This window comes from Nyctibius grandis, chromosome 3 (genome assembly GCF_013368605.1).
Source record: "Nyctibius grandis isolate bNycGra1 chromosome 3, bNycGra1.pri, whole genome shotgun sequence".
NCBI classification, from domain to species: domain Eukaryota; kingdom Metazoa; phylum Chordata; class Aves; order Nyctibiiformes; family Nyctibiidae; genus Nyctibius; species Nyctibius grandis.
Window position 1 is genome coordinate 25442819 of NC_090660.1, and position 21272 is coordinate 25464090.

At 38.2% G+C, this 21272-nt stretch overlaps 1 protein-coding gene across 4 annotated transcripts in view; it reads left to right on the forward strand.

The window, feature by feature from the left end:
* Positions 1-21272, forward strand: part of CDH18 (cadherin 18) — a 202477-nt gene that overhangs the window by 19041 nt on the left and 162164 nt on the right. For all 4 annotated transcript variants that reach the window (XM_068397147.1, XM_068397148.1, XM_068397149.1 and 1 more), the window contains exon 2: positions 19382-19676. In XM_068397147.1, the coding sequence (XP_068253248.1) occupies positions 19382-19676 (295 nt within the window). The remainder of the gene's footprint in view (positions 1-19381; positions 19677-21272) is intronic.

Here is a 21272-nt window from a genome sequence, read left to right on the forward strand (position 1 = left end):
TGTGGGCTATGAAACTATTTTCTGGATTTTTATCATAAATTAAATTCTGCTTTCACAAGGCTTCAGTTGTCTCGAGCACTTTGAGAATTTCACAAGCAAGTATTCCCTTCAAATGCTAATTTTCTGAATAACAGCATGACACTGAAAGCAACACTTCCAGGGAGGAAATAAATAGCATGCAAACTCATGCTTAACTGAATATCTGTATCCTTGGTGTCTTTCTACAAAGCTATTATCACAGCCGTATCATGTGCTTTGAGCTGACTGCCGGAAGCTTTCTTCTTTATATTGGAAATACATGTAGAATTGTGAAAATTGCCTTAATTCTCCATTCAAAAGAAAAGGCAAAGTGGGAGTTCAGTATTCTAAAATATTTGTATTTCTAAGCTGTCTTTCTCAACTTGATCAAGACTGCAGGTGTGCTGTATATGTAAATAGGTGTGCATCTGCCTTCACAGAATTAAATACGGATATTTTGGTGGGGAGGGACATGACGTGTTTTTAAATTGAAAATACATTTGTTGCCTACCATAGAACCTTTGGATGTGTTTAGGAAAGGCTGAAACACAGATGGTGCTGAGACAGAGAGCTCTTTGACTTTGAATTATTTACTTTAATGAAAATTCCACTTTAGCTACATTAATTCTAAAAGCAAAGAGTTTTGTTTTTTTTTCAATTAAAAAATTTCCTGTTTAGTCATATAAAAGTGATAAGTGCATAAATTGTTATAATTATTAATGAACATTTATCTATATATTGCTGCAAATGTGCACTTTTTTTTGCCATATATATTTCTATAACCCTCTGTTTACTGCGGAGTTTTGCACCCAATCATCCTCCCAAAATTCTCCATCTCATTCAGCAAAAATTTTAAATGCCAGAGGCTTATGTTTAAATTTTCATGTGTCCTTGGCTTCACAGTCTATCAGTGCATTCAATGTGAATGCAGTTGGAGGTGGGCTTTTAGGATATGTAGCGCATGTGGAGCATACAAATAGATGAGCATTACAGGCTAGAGCGCATAGAACACAGGGTAAAAGAGGTAAACCCAAAAGAAAGTGAAGAGGCATAATGGCAGTTTTTGAAACTTAGAGGAATGTAAGATAGCCTGAAGGACTTGAAGGGAGAGTTTGATCAGATGGGGTTGTGATATCCTAAGCTGATGAGTGAGTCTTCTGTCTTTTGGAGTAAAAGTTCAATACAACAAAACACCTGCAGTTTCTGAAAAAAAATTGGTAATCCCACTCTGAAAACTCTGTCTGAACTCTTCACTTCAGAAAACTTCTCCCTGTGATCTCCCATGCCACTGAGTACTCTGCAGCTCAGAATTCATCTTGGTTGAGAGGTCACTGGTCCCACTCTGACCTTGCTTACACAGACAGGTGGGCCTGAGCAAGTAATTAATAATGTAATAGCCGTCTAATGTTTTGAGAACTATCTTATCCTGCCATTCATGACCTAGTGTGAATTAACACTATGGGGACTTGTACTACTTAGTGCCTAAGTAGCATTTTAGCTACATGATGTCTGCAGATGTTGCTGACAGCTGAAGGATTATAATTTGTTAGCTCAATAGGCCTTCATCCTCAGAACCGGACACTTTATCTCCTTTTGTTCCTTTTTCATTCGGTTTGCATTTAAACCTGGGTCTGAAGAGAGAGCAACTCTATTTTTTTTTAATATCTGCATCCAGATAGCTTACCATTACTTTAATGGTATCTGAGTAATGCTATTTTGACGTGGCAAAACATTGCATATCCCTGTCAACATGATTGGTTCCCAGAAATATCAAATACTTTAGAGGCAGTAAAACAATCATATTCTTGAAAATATAATCAAAGAATGAAGTAATTTAGTGCTCTTTTCCAGGTCATCTGACTGCAGATATAGGAGATTATTCCACATCCCCCCGTTCCCCCAACTTCAGTTTTGAAAATTTGAGGTCTGAAATGACAATTTTCTCCGTTTATGATGTTACCAAGGTTTATTTTAAGATTTGTATCTTGTCATGCATTATATATATTTATATAATATGTAATATGTGCACTATAAATCAAAGCAAACATGTTTGAAATTCATGTTTACTATTGAAATAATAAAAATATTCCTTAGTTTTATCTACCAGCATTAATGGCTTGATCCAAAGTCCACTGGCATCAGTGGGATTTCCTTCATGTTCTGCATTTTGTAATTCAAAAGAAAGGAAAAGTGTCAATGAAAGTGATTGATAAGCAGCAATTCTGAACCCACTCCAAAGAAATAAATACTTCTTCCTTACATAAAGCATAAGGACCTGTGGAATTCAGACCACAGGATATTTGTAAACATAAGTACTTAGTATGATTTTTTTTTAAAAAAAAGAGCAACCGTTTGATGATTAAATGAAAATAAACATATTTAAAATACGCTCATTTTTCTCTTTTTCTAATTTTATGCAACTGTAGGAAAAGTCAGGCATCAAATAATGAAAGTTAGAAAATGTAGTTTTGAAGAGTATTTCCCACAAAATACAACAAGTGATATAAGACATGTGCGATATTTTTAAGGTGATTTCTTTTGGAAGTAGTTTCGAGCCAGATAAAAAGTCACTGTAAAATAAAACAAAGCTGGTTCAGTGCTAGTGTTACCAAACTCCAATGGAAATGATTAGTGCCTGTTCTTCAAAATGTAGGGGGTTTTGCCTACAACTTAGGTCAACTTAGGAATTTATCCTTCTAATGAGAGACAAAAAGTGTCTCATTGGCATTTACAGAGGAATAGCTTTGATACAATCTTTCTATTTAACTTCTCCCATCAGCATCTGTTGTGATGCTGAACACTTATTATGTAGGTTTGCTCCTCATGCACACACAGGAAATTCTTCATGGTGTGGATTTGTGCCTGAACAAAGATTTTATTTATATTAACAGAAGGGGTGGGAGGCATTTCCATTTTTCTCCAGAGTTTTCTTGAGCACACTTTTAGTGAATGTGATATTTACTATATTTCCAACATTTGTCTCAGTTTTCTTTATTTCTCATGGTACAAAATTGTTAGAGTCAGAAGGAATGTATTTCCAGTTGATTAATAATGTTAAAATTATCACTTGAGGAAAAAAAAAGAAGTTGAGCTCTTATCAAAATAAAATTTGTATTTCTGCTGCCTAACCAGTAGTCTGCTTGACTGCTATGAACTCTGGTGCTAGGGCTATACTGCACTGGTGAACATTGTAACCTACTAGATTATTCCTTATGTGGAATAAATCAGATTTTAGTAATATGAGTCATATTTACTCACTTTAGGATGACTGAGTGAAAGCTTGTATTCAGTGGGTGTTTGAAGTACCCAGATATATGTTTTTATTTTTTCCTGAAAAGAATAAATATTTTTGAACTTCCTAGTATTGATGAAATTAGGTTAGAAAAAAGACACTGGAAGATCAGAGTTAGACCTCTAGGTCTTCTGCTAGACCATACGTGCAGTTCCTCTTGGGCTCCTTAAATGTAAAGGAGAGAGTCTGTTATGGAAAAAGTGTTGATGAATTAACTGTATATCCAAAGGAGACTATAGGCACTCTGTATTGACACCTCCTTGTACTGCTAGCAAGATATCTAGTAATAGATATATTAATGGTCATTTCAATTAGTTCCTGAAATGAACTATTTTTATATTAGTTTCCCTCTCATTTGACACATACTGTTTTAAAGCATCATTTGCACCTAACCATTTCTTGGCAGCCAGTAGCTTTAGAGGTTGTAATCCTATTCTGCTTGAATATTTTCTGAGAGGGTCGAAGGTGTCAGAGAGTCTCTGGGGAGAAAAATCACTGAAACTTTCATGATAAATGATGTCTGTATTGATATGTCAGCACACACATAACAAACACGAAGGAGAGGAGTATATTGCCTCAAAGTGTGAATAGTTTGTTTACAACATTTAATGTACTTGAAATACTGATCCTGGAGAAAGGTCAAATTTTAACAGACTTTTTTTAATCACTTATTTTAATAAGTGATAGCAGTGAATGGAAGAGCATTTCTGGGATTCCTTACATGTACAGAAGGAGAACATTAGTGTTCCCTATTGGAATTAGATGATGATGAATATAGGAGAGTGCTTAATGAAAAACATAAATGTTGTGTTAAATGTAACATGCAGAATATATTACTGTTTGTTTTAGTAAATTGATGAGGCTCTGACTTGCTTTGTTGAAATACTTTCTTTTAAACACCATCAAAGGGTAACTGTGAAAGAAAGTAGTTCTTAGCTAGCTTTTTCTTGTGCTAAACTCAAGATAATTCCATGGTCGGGATATGTCTATCCTGCAGACAAATGAAAACAAGTTCAAGTATCAAACATATGTGACTTTACAATGGACAGCAAAGAACACAAATATTTTTTTCAGTGAGAAATTTAGAACTTTGAGGAGAAGGTTTTATTTAATTTTTAAAGATCCATATATCTAAAGCTACATAAGATAAATTTTTCAGCACACTTTCCATGTTTTTTAACATATGGGAGAATTTTAATGTAAAAATTATTACTCAGAAATATCAAAATATCAAATGTTAGACAATTTTCCATCACAATTTCAGCTGCAGATACCTGATTCATGGACATAGATTCTTCTTGTATATCATGTTATACAAAAATATAACACAGCTGCTTTTAGAAACAGACATTTAATGGATTAAATGCAGGAACATTTAAACATATTTAGAATCTAAATGTGGGTTTGTGGAAATTTGGAGGGCTTGGTCTTTTTGGTTGCTATTTCAAAAATCTAGCATCATTTCTTTTCCTCATTATTAGAATGTGTGTTGTAAGTCACAATGAAGAATGGTTGTTGTCTGTGAAAGAGTGGAAATGCTTTTTATTGCGCTGAAAAGATGTCATGCAGGACTTGCAATTACACTGTCAGGTGGAAAAAGTAGCAAAAGATTACATGTTACGCAAGGCCTCTATAGGAATACTGTTAAGTCAAAATGCCAGTCAGTCATAAATTGTGATGTAAAATTGGTTTGTAAACACTTTCAGAACTTGTGTTTTACATGTCCAGAAGTTGTACTGAACCAAATATAAATAATGAGGAGTTTACTCTGTCTTACAATCAAAGCCTTGCAGTGGTGGCAGTATGGATGTTTATGGACAGATGGGGGTCAGGATGACTCTAGGAAGAACACAGAAGCAGTAGCAAGCCACCCCTTTGAAAAACCTGTGCTCAGTGGTGAGAATTACCTGATTAAAAACCCTTGAGCTCAGAAGCTGTACTACTTCTTGATAATGCATGTGTGAAGTAGGGAAATACACAAAAAAGATTCTTGAAATCCCTCATTTTACACCCATAGGAGATCCAGAAATCTTTTATAACAGTTCATAAAAAGCACACTAAATTAAGGACAGTTGTTCACCTTTCCATTCACTGGGGCTGATATATTCTCATTTCTTTATTTCTACTTGTAAAAGCATAGTCATCACTGTAAAAGTTGTGACCACTAGTAATTTCTTTATTGCAGTCATTACATGACATGTATCTGTGGAGGGGGCTAGTTACAAGCTTCTGCTGTGAACATGGATCTTCTGACTTACCCAACAAAGATGTCCAAAGTAGCACAGTTGGCATTCTCCATTATCAATGGATTTTGAAGCACTAGTGACCTTTTTAAGTAGCTTGTGGAAACATTGCTTCATCATGATGATGCGGGGCTCTTGTGTCATGTAGTACTTTTTGCTTCTAGCAAACAGCAAGAGTACTTGCATTATAGGAAGAAGAAAAGTGTCTGTGATAGGAAAAAAACCATTCTCTTCTAGGGGAGATACAGATGAAGAGTGATCATGTGTGGGACGTGTAATGGAAACTCTATACAGAAGCAATTTTTTACAAATCTAAATTTCACCTAACAAGAAGACAAGCTGTAGGCCACATAAAAGACATGGAATGGCATTCCAGATGCAAAACCAAAAACATGCCTTTAAATATTAAATACCATAGAAGCAGTAAATCAATATGCTGATATTCAATACTGTCATACTACTTTCTAATATTTAAAAAGTATATAACAAAGAACTTTTAACAAATAAAATGAACAAAAAACCTCTCAATAAAAACATGCATTTGTTTTACGTGGAAAAGTTCATTATCATGAGTTGATAAGGAGGTCACAAAAATACGGAGCTGAAAACCCATTGAAACAATGGTCTCTGCAGTCCTTGATAATGCATGGTAGCACATTCTTTTCAGTTTCTTCAGAATGAAACAACTTTTTCATCTGAAATAGAAGCCATTGGACAGTAGCTAACCTGTTTTCTTTCCACAGTCTTGTGAATTTCTCAGCAAATTATCTTCAAAGACATCAAAACTAAAAATGTCTGAAAGATTTTTGGAAGGATGAGATAAAAGGAAGGTGGTAAATTAATTCTCTCTCCTTAAACTTTTCCACATTATATTTTTTTTCCTAATCAAACTCTGTAATTGAGCAAGTAATCGAGTCCCTGACATAAAATTTTCTCTTGTTGATTTTACATGGCTCACATATACTACATCAGAAAATCACACATTTATTTTTATCTTCACAGTATTACTTAGGAAGAGCAAAGGATAAAGGAGTAATTTAGAATATCAGATGGGTACACTGCAGAGTTGTTTTTCCAGAGCTTAAAAATGAATATGCTGTCTAAAGATCTTTCATAGTGTAAACAGTATTTGCTGTAGCGCTGTCAAACAAACAAGCAAACAAACAAATAAATCATTCTTTCCATAAGAGTTTGAGTACTATTGCACTTACATCTCTGTGCCCCAGTGAGCTATTTCTATCACTCCTATTAATATCAGGAAAAGCTATATACATGGAGATCACACTCGGTACGGAATTCATTGATCAGGGTTTTAGAGAACTAATAGTTCTTTCTCGTTTGGAAAAATATGAAATAATCCTTAGGTTGGCATTCTTGTTCAGTAAGGGTAGATATGTATTTTCTTTTTGGAAGACCCTGTTACAATGGGTGTGTTCCCTTTTTTCCTTCTGTACTGCAAATGGAAAGTAACAGCAGAGTTTGATTGTCTCTTTGTGCATATAAAAAAAAAAAAAAGTACTGCAATGAGAGTAGCTTTACTGAGCAAGCACCAGAAACAAAGGTCAAGATCATTTGTAGGAAGTCTGCAGAAACAGTGTGTGGAAACAGAAGCTGTGTTTTTACTCCATCATTGTCTCAAATGTGCAATGTTTTGCAGTGAAGAATAGCTCTTCACTGCTTCAGTGAAGTTCCAAGCCCAAATCTCTTGCATCTCTTGGTGTTTTCAAAGAGTATATGCACTTGCCATTTTTCTGACCTTGACCTTTTCAATGTCCTAGGCAAACATTCTTTCATATGAAGGCAGGCTTACTTCTCCAGATAATGCAAGTTATTATATCAGTACCTAGCACTACTTTTTACATCTTTGAGGTTTAATGCATCCTTGACTATGTAGTTGAACAGCAAGGCATTTACAAACATAGCAGTGCTTCAGTGACCTAATTAGATGTTTGCAAGGCCTGTGCCAGAGAGTAGTACAGTGAACTGAAGCACTTTTACTGTATGCTTGTGACCATTTATAGGAAAGGAAAGATTCTTACAAGTTCCTTATACTGGAATAACACCTCCTTATTGTAATTTAGTAGCAACGCAAACTGAAGCAAAACATTCTTCCTCTAATTGTCATGTAATATGGCAAGGGTTTATTTTAGTAACTGGGCACCATCAAGGCATTTGGATTCAAACTTAGTCAAATTTACGGTCCTTCTACATGGATCTAGAAATCTAAGTTATTGCCACAGTTACAGATTTATTGATTGTAAAGTGAGTTTTTGGTGACAGTGATTGTGAGGATGCTGAGAACTTAAGACCACTCAATTTTATAAATTTGTCTAAAGAGTATGAAATAGTTTTCTGCATGGCTTAGTGACATACAACATCAGAGGGGAGGAAGGAATCATGTACTTGATAGCCTTTTATGAGGACATAACCCAGTGGATAGATGATGGTAAAGCTGTGGATGTGGTCTATCTCGATTTCAGTAAAACATTTGACACAGTCTCCCACAGCATCCTCACAGCTAAACTGAGGAAGTGTGGTCTGGATGATCGGGTAGTGAGGTGGATTGTGAACTGGCTGAAGGAAAGAAGCCAGAGAGTGGTGGTCAATGGGACAGAGTCCAGTTGGAGGCCTGTGTCTAGCAGAGTCCCTCAAGGGTTGGTACTGGGACCAGTACTATTCAATATATTCATTAATGACTTGGATGAGGGAATAGAGTGCACTGTCAGCAAGTTCGCTGATGACACAAAACTGGGAGGAGTGGCTGATGCACCGGAAGGCTGCGCAGCCATTCAGAGAGACCTAGACAGGCTGGAGAGTTGGGCGGGGAGAAATTTAATGAAATATAACAAGGGCAAGTGTAGAGTCCTGCACCTAGGCAAGAACAACCCCATGTATGAGTACAAGTTGGGGACAGACCTGTTGGAGAGCAGTGTAGGGGAAAGGGACGTGGGGGTCCTAGTGGACAGCAGGATGACCATGAGCCAGCAATGTGCCCTTGTGGCCAAGAAGGCCAATGGCATCCTGGGGTGTATTAGAAGGGGTGTGGTTAGCAGGTCGAGAGAGGTTCTCCTCCCCCTCTACTCTGCCCTGGTGAGGCCGCATCTGGAATATTGTGTCCAGTTCTGGGCCCCTCAGTTCAAGAAGGACAGGGAACTGCTAGAGAGAGTCCAGCGCAGAGCCACGAAGATGATTAAGGGAGTGGAACATCTCCCTTATGAGGAGAGGCTGAGGGAGCTGGGTCTCTTTAGCTTAGAGAAGAGGAGACTGAGGGGTGACCTCATTAATGTTTATAAATATGTAAAGGGCAAGTGTCATGAGGATGGAGCCAGGCTCTTCTCAGTGACATCCCTTGACAGGACAAGGGGCAACGGGTGCAAGCTGGAACACAGGAGGTTCCACATAAATATGAGGAAAAACTTCTTTACGGTGAGGGTGACTGAACACTGGAACAGGCTGCCCAGAGAGGTTGTGGAGTCTCCTTCTCTGGAGACATTCAAAACCCGCCTGGACGCGTTCCTGTGTGATATGGTCTAGGTAATCCTGCTCCGGCAGGGGATTGGACTAGATGATCTTTCGAGGTCCCTTCCAATCCCTAACATTCTGTGATTCTATTGACAGAATGCTATGAAGTAGTATAACATTGACCCATGCATTAATTACTTGTTCATATCCATTGAAGCCAGACTTTTGGCTACCATACAAACAAACCTAGCAGAAATCTGGCCTGGATCTTGAGAATTCTTTGGCTGAATGTAACAATAAAGGATTCATTTAAAGTCTAATTTTTATCTCTCATAGTTTAATTTACCTTTTCTTTCTTTTTTTTTCTCTTGATGATATTTTTTGATGTCCTGGAAAAGACAAGTTTCTAAATGTTCTGAAATTTTGTAGCCCTCCAGGAATAATTTTTTTAATGGCTTCAGGAATCCATCCCCTCCCACCTTCTCTGGGAATTGCAGAGTTCAGCATTGCCTAATGATATCACAAGTGGATAGACTGAAGTCTGGTTTGGGGCTTTTCAAAACTAAATTGTTTTCTTAATTCTGGGTAAATATAGTAGTTCAAGTCTGTAAAACTCAGATTACTCCTCTTTGAAAGAGGGGTAATAATACTTGCCTTTCAAGGAGACTGCGAGATCTAAAAAAAACCTCCAGAAGCTCTGTAGCTAAGGCCTTTTATGATTTTCTTTACCCAGTCAGAAATAAAGGCAATATGATATGATAGAGCCAAGTGCTTATCTTACACTAATATCTTGTTGCCATTCTGCATAAATATCACTGTAGATGAGCATTTCATGGGGAAAGTGTGCTTCCACTCCGGAACAACAATCCTGGCTATAGACAGTACTGGGGAGTGAGGAGTCTTGTTCGCTTTTCTGTTTAAAAATAATGGTTTTTTTCAAATAAGACCCAAACTAAAAGACCAGCCTAATTTCAGACGTGTTTTAGAGTAATAGTTCAACGAGCTGTAGTCATTTAGTCCTGGGACCTGCAAACAAGTGTATTTACATAATTACACTTTTAGAAGACTTTGGTTAGCATGTTCTGCAACAGGATGGCTGTCCAGATCTTTAAAACCTGTAAAACAAATATGCTGTGTAAATCCTACTTTCTTCAAAAAAAGAATAGTTTCTATGCCCATGATAGCATTCGCCCAAGTAAAAGATGTCTGAAATGAAATCTTACTGCTGTGAAGAGAGTTCAGATGAAAATTTCAGCAGAGTGGAAGTACTTTTCTTCTGTATTGATTGAGACACATTGTACACTGAAAGTACAATTATGGATTCTGTTTCTCTTGAAAATATATAGTGTTCTTTGAAAACAAAACAATTTTATACATAAACATTTATTGTGTTGTTTTAGGATTCCATTTTCTATTCCTGTCATTTACTGGAGTCCCCCTTTTGAACAGAAAGAGAATAGAAGCCAATGTTGACTACTTGCATCAGCTTTAGTACACCTGATGTTATTTCAGATGTGTTTGCTTATGCACCTGCATACCTCTGTCATTATCCAGTCTCCCCAAAAGCAGCAGCAAAGGAGTGTACTTCAGATAAGCACATCTTGCAAGAACAGATGTTTGCGTGCTGTACTGCTGTAGTGTTATACTGTGAAGTTAATACTGTTTCAGTTGTGTTTTTCCTGGATGATTGCAATCCAATTATTTTTTCTATCTCAGAAAACCCATTCTGCAGATGGCATGTGGTGGGTTGACTCTAGCTGGACACCAGGTACCTACCAAAGCTGCTCTATCACTCCCCTCCTCAGCTGGACAGGGGAGAAAAAATATAATGAAAGGCTCGTGGGTTGAGATAAGGACGGGGAGATATCACTCAGCAATTACCGTCATAGGTAAAACAGACTCGACTCTGGGAAATTTAAATTTAATTTATTACCAATCAAAATCAGAGTAGGATAACGAGAAATAAAACCAAATATTAAAAACACCTTCCCCCCACACCTCCCTTCTTCCTAGGCTTAACTTTACTCCTGATTTTTTCTACCTCCTCCCCCTGGAGGAGGGACAGGGAATGAGGGTTGCAGTCAGTTCATCACACGTTGTCTCTGCCACTCCTTCCTCCTCTGGGGGAGGACTCCTCACACTTTTCCGCTGCTCCAGCATGGGGTCCCTCCCATGGGAGACAGTCTTCCACAAACTTCACCGAAGTGAGTCCTTCCCATGAGCTACAGTTCTTCATGAACTGTTCCAGCAGAGGTCCCCTCCATGGAGTGCAGTCCTTCAGGACCAGACTGCTCCAGCATGGGTCCCCTGCAGGGTCCCAAGTCCTGACAGCAAACCTGCTCCCGCATGGGCTCCTTCTCCACGGGTCCACAGGTCCTGCCAGGAGCCTGCATCAGCTTCCCAAGTCCTGACAGCAAACCTGCTCCAGCATGGGCTCCTTCTCCACGGGTCCACAGGTCCTGCCAGGAGCCTGCATCAGCTTCCCAAGTCCTGACAGCAAACCTGCTCCAGCATGGGCTCCTTCTCCACGGGTCCACAGGTCCTGCCAGGAGCCTGCACCAGCTTCCCATGGAATCACAGCCTCCCTTGGGCATCCACCTGCTCTAGCATGAGGTCATCCATGGGCTTCAGGTGGATATTTGCCCCACCATTAGCCTCAGTGGGCTGCAGCGGGACAGCCTGCCTCACCATGGTCTTCACCACAAGCTGCAGGGGAATCTCTGCTCCAGTGCCTGGAGCACCTCCTTCCTTTCCTTCTTCACCGACTTTGCTGTCTGCAGAGTAGTTTCTCTCACATATTCTCACCCTTCTCTTTGGCTGCAGTTGCACAGCTTTTTTTCCCCTTCTTAAATATGTTATGCCAGAGGTGCTAACACTGTCACTGATGGGCTCAACCTTGGCCAGTGGCGGGTCTGTCTTGGAGCCGGCTGGCATTGGCTCTATCAGACATGGCGGAAGCTTCTAGCAGCTTCTCACAGAAGCCGCCCCTGTAGCCCCCCCTGCTACCAAAACCTTGCCATGCAAACCCAAAACATGGGGGCAATTGCAATTCTGTATTTTCTTCCTCTGTCTGACAAGGGTGTGGAATAGCTTCTTCTTGATTTGTGGATACTCCTATGGATAATACAGTTACCTCCTGGGTTAATGATTCTCTCCGAGAATTCCATCAAAAGGTATGACATTGCCCAGACCAGTATATTTCATTAAAACGTATTTTTAGCTCAGATCAAATGAAGCAAGTCCGAAGTAAATCTGAGTATGCTTTTTCTGCATAGGCACAATGAACATTTCAGTAATATCAGTTAGACTCTGATTTTGCAGTATGCACCATTCAGAATAATTTTATATGCTATTTTTACTGCTACTTATTTATTGTATCATTTCTTTTAAATTACATGTTGTGTCTACATAAACATCAAAGCGAGTCAACGTGACTGAAGTTCTTATTAGAGAGAAGATTAAAATATTTTGTACTCAGTGTTTTAGTGTCATACCATTAATTCTTTATATGCATCTACATTTTGATGCTTTTAGTGAAGCATTAAATAGTTCTGCGTAACAAAAGTAAAGTAACGTGTACTTTCTTTTTTAATATATTATCCTGTGCTTTATTAGAGCTCATAGCTCATGTTGTTTGAGAATAATTTTGTCATTCCTCTGGACTGGGCACACATTGGTAGACTTTGCCGTGGTAGTGTTGTGCTGGGGCCCTCTTGTTTTCTGGTTAAACAAACTGGCAATAACAGCAGAATTGAGAAGAGGAGGTTCTGCTGCTCTCCTTGAAAGAATGTGCCGCTCCCCAAACAGAAAACAATACATCATTCAAAAGATATAATGCTGGTGTCACTATGAGAACTCAGGTTTTGCTTTTCGAATTCTGTGCGTATTATTTTTGTTGTTTATTATTTGTCAACGGTAAGTTTTAAGTTAATTCTATGCAGTTATTTCAAAATAATTTAAGTTTATACGTACATAATCACTTTACTCTGATGAAATTCATTAGGTTAGTGCAACAATTCTTGATTTTTTTCAAATCAGCTTCAGATTTGAATTTAGCACATGTATGGAAATCTTGTTTTCAACAGAACAGCACGTATCTTATATCCAGATCAAAAAATTAATTGGTAGTCCAAGTAAATATTGCAAAACTCATTACTAGTCCACTTAAAATGCCACGCACACAACACACCAAGAATCCAAATTGTTCAATTAAAGGAAATGGGGGGAAGCAGTTGCACAATTAAATCACTAATAGGTAACTCTTCTACTTTGCAACTGTCCCTCTTATCCAGGCTTCTTTCTCATTCTTCAGGTCATGCATAGAATCATAGAATCATTTTGGTTGGAAAGGACCTTTAAGATCATCGAGTCCAACTGTTAACCTAACACTACTAAGTCCACCACTAAACCATGTCCCTAAGCACCACATCTACACATCTTTTAAATACCTCCAGGGATGTGACTCAACCACTTCCCTGGGCAGCCTGTTCCAATGCTTGATAACCCTTTCGGTGAAGAAATTTTTCCTGATATCCAATCTAAACCTCCCCTGGTGCAACTTGAGGCTGTTTTCCTCCCATCCTATCACTTGTTACCTGGAAGAAGAGACTAACATCCGCCTCGCTACAACCTCCTTTCAGGTACTTGTAAACAGTGGTAAGGTCTCCATGATTTCCTGGTGATGGCTTGTCTTCCTTAGGCAAGTGCAGGGGAGTGTGGTGATCACTGTGAGTTGTTAGCGTGCCACATTCCTGCAGGAGCAGGATGTTGGCTTCCTCCTCAATTTTTTGATTGTTTTTGTAGTACTCATTTGTTTGCTTATTTCCCATTGTTCCTCGCTTCTATACTGTCCAGTAGTTTCTGCCTGTTTCTGGTCATTTGCTTGACTTTTGAGAAGTATGCATGCTTAAATGTTTGCATGCATGATATGGCTAAGCATTAGCTAAAACAATTAAGTAAAAGATGTATGAAGATGAAGGATAGTCAATAAGCAGTAGCTAAGCAGTAGCCACCTGACCATTTGGTTTTGTGTTTAGGCTTTAGCCACCTGTGGATTTGTAGTTACTAGTGGTACCAATACCATGTTAACTGGGCAATAAGCCTACAATCTGTGCATTCATTTTACAGTACTTAATATGCTGGTGCATGAAATTACAAGTATTTAAAGACTCGTAGTATCAAAATTAATTTACGAATATAAAGAAAACTCATTAACTGAAAAGTTTGGTATACCTCTTCAAATGATGCTTTTGAAAAATGTAGCCCTTCTGCGGTATGTGCAGGAATACTAAAAGAAAGTTAAGTGTTTAAATGGACTGATGGAATAAAAATTTTTAAGTCTTAGCAAAACAAGGACACCTTGCTTGCTGTTCTGCTAAATCGGTCATACACTGCTGGTGTAGGCTAGTTAAAGATTGAGGAACCATCATAAATCATCCTGAATCCAACCTGTTATTAAATACGTCAAGAAGTGGAGCCCATTGGGTTGATAAAGGTGACATTCCAGATATGCTCTTCAGCTATTATTTTCAGTTTCTACTTTCCCTAAAAATTCCGGGAAATAAAGGCAGGAATAATGCCCATCAGGGAATGAAAATTAAATATTTTCTGGTGGCTTCTGGTTGTGGACAAATTCAGAATATTTAATAGATATGTTCTTGTTAGGAGCATAAGCAAATCAGCAGTGACAAGTAATGTTTTCAGAAGCCAGCCCATCACTTAGGATAGAAACCACATTTCCATGAGAATTTAGAAGCCTGCACTGGCTGGAAGTTGGGGGATTGGAGACAGTGCTGTCAGGGAGCAGCAGAGTGGGGCAGTTCCCTGGGGCTCCAGGTGGGTTCATGGCAGGGTAAGCCAGGAGCAGGGCAGCCGGGAGGCACGGGGGTGGCCCCAGCCAGAGGCATTGGGCACCTCCCTGGAGATGGGGCCAGGCTGAGGATGGGCCAGGACATGGTGCTGTAGGTGGGCCCAGCTGGGTGGGGCCCATAGCTAGGCAGGACAGGGCTGTGGGGAGCTGGAGACCGGCCCTGCTGCGGAGTCACTGGGACAGAGGCTGGTGGCCCTGGGGGCCTGCAATGAGGTCCTGAGCCATGGGCAGGGTGGGGGGGAGCCCTAGGGGCTAGGGAGGGCTAAGTGGCGAGTGCAAGCTGTATTAGTCTCTAGTGGTTAACTAGGCAAACTATTGGTCTGCAAAGTCATTTTTAAAATAGGGTTTGTGGTCTAAGGTAAGATTGCTTAGGGAAACAAGTTGAAACAATTTGAGAAGGAAAAAAGCTTCTTTAAGTAGCAGTTAAAAAGTTAATATCACAGAGTCAATATATAGTCATCAGATGAGGTGGACTATTGCAGAAACTAAGACCTACTGAAAGACATTTTCAGTAATGTTTCCATAGTCATAGCTAAAACCTCTGATACAGAAATCAGAGAGCTGTGTTCTAATGTTTGGCATGTTTCCCTTGTATTTCTTTTCAATGCTCATTACTCATCTCAACATTATGAGTAATCAGGTTTCAGTTTGCAATGCGTTTGTATTTCTTTTTAAACTAAGAGACTCCTGCAACGTTCCAACTTTCTGTGTCTGACTGGCACAGCAGGGGAAAAAATAACACCACATTTTGTGTTTATCTAAGTTATTTATTCACATTACTACAGCATGTGTCTCATCCTCTAGTGTGTACAAGTTCTTGCAGTAGTCATTGCCAGAGGTGGTGGCACCTCATTGAAATGAAATGTCCACACCCTTTCTAGGGATCTGATCTGAGGTGATTTCCCCAGGTCACACAGTTAGGTCTGAACTGGTGAACAGAACATGGGTTGGCTTGAGTCTGCGTTGCTTATCGGCATCCCACTATCTGTCAGATTAGTCTGAAAGAGAAATAGTTACAGCAGTCCCAAATAGAGAGAGTCCACTATTGTCCAGCTAGATTTTGCTCCCTTGCTGTCTTTTATAAATCATTAGAGACATAGCTGCAGAAATACGGTCTCCCAAAGCATGTATTTGTAACCTAAGCAGTGAATCACATTTACTCTAATTAGAAATGCTTTTGTGGAATAAACCACCAGTTGTGGATATAATTTCATAGTACACAGGGGAAAGAAAGAAGTGCACCATGCTCAGGGACATGAATCTCTCATTAATCTGGTACGCATTGTCTTAAGCAGGGCCTCCCAGGGGCACTCTTCAGCACATATTGCAAATAAGCATTTGAGAGAAACCTTAGTATTTTTCTGTTTGGGCCAATTTGTACTGAGATGGAAGTATTAAAGAAGACAAACAGTTATTTAATCTTTACTTTGCAGAAAAAATGAAATATAAACCAACTGACAAAGGAAAAGCCCTTTTGTTGTACAGTAGAAGTGCTATGCAAAGTCCTCTTGTGTGAATTTGAAATTCAACATTAGAAATTAAAAGGCATAAATGAAAGTGTTATATTTCAAACAACACAAGAAATATCAGGAAGTAGGAAGCAGGAACTTCTTGTAGCTTTCTCTTCTGTTCAGTTATTGCCTTACAACTGCAGTGTAAAAGACGCAGGTGCAAATTGAAGGCTTTCAGTGTTTATTAATAGCCAGAGAATTTTCTTCTAATGGCATTCCTGCCTGCTTTTTTCAACTGGAGTTTGTTGCATAACATGATGTTTAGCACAAATAGCATATAATTGGTTGGCCATGCAATCAGCTGAGGATCTTTTGTATTTCTTAACTTTTATTACTTGTTAGATGTAAAAGCCCTTTGACTCAAAATGTACCTGGATTTTCTTCACTGATTACAAGTACAAATATTTGTTTCTGCATAGCAGAAAATATCTAATGTTATTTATTTTCCAAATGTTCCATACATTTCATGCTATCACAGTGAATTTCTGAATGTGCCTTCCTGCAGAATGGTGTTGGAAAACCATGTCTATGTTGATATTTGGGTTTTCTGAAGAAAGCTTACTTCTCAAATTCTACAGCAGTTCCTTATTCCCTTGATCTCTTACCTGTCTATGTAACCAATTTCTTAATTGGTTCATAATTTCATAATTCCAGTTATGAATACAGTGATTTTTGCTGGGATCTCTATATGGTATACCTGAATATGCTTTTACATATATATATATATGCAGAGTTAAAAGGAGAGAACGAGGATGGAGATTCTTCTGGTCTTTTTCAGTTTGAGATAGTTTTAACTTGAGATCCTTATAGCTTCATAAACTCAGAAAATTTGTCATTTTCCTGGGCATAAAAATTTTCTTCTAGGTTTCTTTGTTTTTTTTTTTCCCCCTCATAAATTAGAGACAGTCTTTCTGAGGCAAATGTTAACATTTGCAAACACTAATACTTAGGAATCATTTTATCAAAAATGGAAGCTGCAGCAAGAGAAAAACAGTTCTGATTGTTTCTAAAAAAATAGAATACCAGCAAACCAGGGTTAGAATACCAGAATACCTACTATTCTTGTTTTTAGGAATAAATCACTTCAAAAAACATTTTTACTTTATAGTAAGTTTGTATCACTGGAATTTTACATTGAGCGAATTGTTCCTTTGTTAATAGAATACACTATTATTCTGAAGATGAGAAGAACTGTAGAATTTTGCCCATCACTACTCTAAAGCAAAGGTGTAAGACTGTCCTGCTCTCCTATAAAGGCAAAGCCAAGCAAACAGACACTTTCTCTGCTTCTTTCTTTCTTTCTTCCATTTTCAAAATTTAAAAAATGGGCCCACAGTGGTGACCCAGTTTTGTTTTGGTTATTCAGTCAGATCTTCTTGTGGATCAGATAAGTATATGGTACATTGGCTGAAGTTAGGCTGAAGTTTATATGAGCTGACAATCTTAATTTTATTAGAGTTCCCCCTCCCAAACCCCTTTGCAGGACAAGATATATTATGTGTGACACCAAAATTTCATAGATTTAATACACAAGATGAAAAATGTCATCAAGCCCCATATGTTTATTCCTTTTACAAATATAAAGTTAGATAATTTTAAAGGCAAGACCTGGCAAAAAATGTACAAGGAGAGAGTGAGAAAATAGCACCACTTCTGTATCCTATGGTTTAAGTCAGGAAAAATATGATTTGAACCTCCAAAAGTCTTATTTTCTCTCTATCCAACCCTAAATGGTTTCTGAACTGAGAATGGAAAGGAGTCTGGAAACTGACACCTTGAGTTCCATTATTAAAAATAATATCTGGCATTCTGCATCCGCTTGGTCAATTTCTGTATAGAAACTTAGTAATGCCACATTGCAGGTATTGGGAAATAGTCAGGGCAGTGGGATAAGAATAAGAATGAGTGAGTTCTTAAAATTAGAAAGTTTCCCTTCTAACTTAACATTACAATATAACTGCACAATACCCGAGGCTGTTCATTTCTTCATTATCACTTTGTTCTTATTGTGCACCTCAATAAATACATTCTGTTCTCAAAGTTGTTTTAAAGAAAAAAAACACAAAGCCTCTCAATCTATGAAAAAAATCATGCCTCCTTCTCAGAGAACACATGTTCATTTTTAATCTAAACAGGCTATTCTTTAAAGTCAAATTAGAAGCACTGAGACTGAATGAATAGCTGTTTCATGTTATATTTTAACACACCAGGGTACTTAGTGACTTTTCCTTCCTCCCCTGGTAAATCATAATCTTTGTGCTACTCAAGGAGAGGTATAATATACTTAACATATATTTTAGGGCACAAAGTGTGTGCTAGGAACAATGAAAATGCTGGAAGTATTGGTCAAAGTTAATTACTTCATTATAAATAATATAAATACAAGCAAATAGGTGACTTCCTAATTAAAAACAAACAAAAACCAGAGAAAATTATTATGTTTTGTTGCTGGATATGGCAATCCTAGACAGACATTTGTCACTGCCACGCTACGCAGGTTTCTTTTGCAGTAAATGATGCTGTCCTCGGGGCCACAGAAGATAATATAGGTGGTGTGACTGAACTACAATCATTGAAGCAAGCTTAATCTTCAGTGTGACTGCTTCAGGCTTAGTGCTTAAGGCAGAGTTTCTAGCAGTGAGTGCTGTAAGATAACTACTCGAAGGACTAAAACAAAACCAAAATAAAATAAAATAAAATACACCCCAGTTACTAGGATATTCTTGACTTTGGGGAGTTTCCTAGAATTCTAAGTCAAAGAAATCCCATCTTAAAAAGTGAACTATACTGGGGTGGAAATGACCCTGAACAAAATGATTGACTTGCCAGAAATAGCACAGGACGAATTACGGCAAGTGGTGGGAAGGTTAAAACGAAGTAGAATGGTGCTAACAGTAATATTATAGTTTTTGTATCTTATGTGCAATAATATTTTATGAAACTTAATATGTCATTCTGTATGATTTTATGTGTATATATTCTACAGCTGCACTCCAATTCTGACAAAGGTGATGGATCAGTCAAATACATTCTTACTGGAGAAGGAGCGGGGACTATATTTATTATTGATGACACGACTGGAGACATCCATTCAACCAAAAGCCTAGATCGAGAGCAGAAGACACACTATGTGCTTCATGCCCAAGCTATTGATAGACGGACAAACAAGCCACTCGAGCCTGAATCCGAATTTATTATCAAAGTGCAGGATATCAACGACAATGCACCAAAATTTACAGACGGACCATACGTTGTTACTGTGCCAGAGATGTCTGAAATGGGTAAGGAAAACAAACTGTTCTATTCAACAATTTTTTAACCAGTGAAAATGCCACATACTGTTATGACACATTATTGTATCCTTGATTGTACATAAAAGATATTAGAATTGAGAAGAGATGATAAGAAGACATCAAATACAACCTTGTATGTTACTTGGGACATTCATGTTAAGAAAACAGTACACACACACACACATGCTGACTGTAGAGGAAAGTCACTCCTATTCTTGAATGCTTTAACATCCATTCCTGGGCAAATGGTACCGTGCACTCTAGAAACAAGAAGTATTCATATATCCTTATTCAACTACACACTTTATGACATTCTCTTATATCTACATGAGTAGCCTATGCAATTCACAGAAATAAACAAATACAAAGGAACACTAGTTTTCTAGATTATTTTAGACCATAGTCTCATGTTTATTTACCTTTAAGTTTCTTATAAAGTGAACTTAAGTTCAAAAAAGTACTGATCTTTGTTTTTCCCTGTTAGAAATGTAGTTCAGATATTCTTATTCTTTGAGGTGTTACATTATGCAGTTTTCTTTATTTATTGTTTGCCTGGTGTTGAAATTAGTTTATAACTTTCCTCTAATACCACGACATCAAAGCTACATAACTAGTCTAAGATAGACAGATGGAAATATGACTTTTGTGCTAGATATTTTTTAAGAAAGCTTAACTGTCATGACTGATCTTTGTGAAATATGTCTGCTGTCTTCTATTACTGAATGGACAGTACATAAAGTTACCTCATGAACACACACTTTTCCCTTTCCCCACAAAATCCCTACATACGCTATCTAAGAAATGACCTTCAAATCTTATTCCTAAACCATGGAGATCAGAGTTGTGATAGTTTGGAAGCAGAGACTGATTTTTACACCAGTGACTTCTTCATTGACCTAAGTGGCATTAATCTTGAATAAAGTAGAGAATAAGTATTCTTTCCTATCTACTATGCAAAATCAGGTTATATTAAATGGACTCAGAGCACTGGAACAGGCTGCTCAGGGAGGTTGTGGAGTCTCCTTCTCTGGAGCTATTCAAGACCCGCCTGGACGCGACCCTGTGCAACATGCTCTAGGTGAACCTGCTTTGGCAGTGGGTTGGACTAGATGATCTCCAGAGGTCCCTTCCAACCCCAACCATTCTGTGATTCTGTGACTCTCAAGCTTACCAAATATCATGTTTTAAAAGGATACAAAATTTTTCTCCCATTCTCTTTCTTTTCCCCTAATTTTATTACCGTCTCTTCATTCTTTCTCTCACTGCCACTGCCACTACACTGACACATAGGAACAGTTCCTTGATTTTCTTCTCAAAATGTCCTCCATACATGATGTTCTAAAAAATAATCTACCTGCCTGCATCATAATTGCCTTGTTCTAATACTTTTTTCTTTGTAGGTACTTGTAGTACCTTTCTGCCTTTCCAGTCCTCTCTTCCCTTCCAAGTCCTCCCACAGTGTGCTATTTCAGAGGTCTTTTCCTGGCCGTGGAGAACTCTAAGCTTTTTTTCTCCTGTGGTCCCTCTTGAAACAAGAAAGCATGAAGGGAGAAACATCTTTCTTTGGTTTCCCTTTCATTTCCT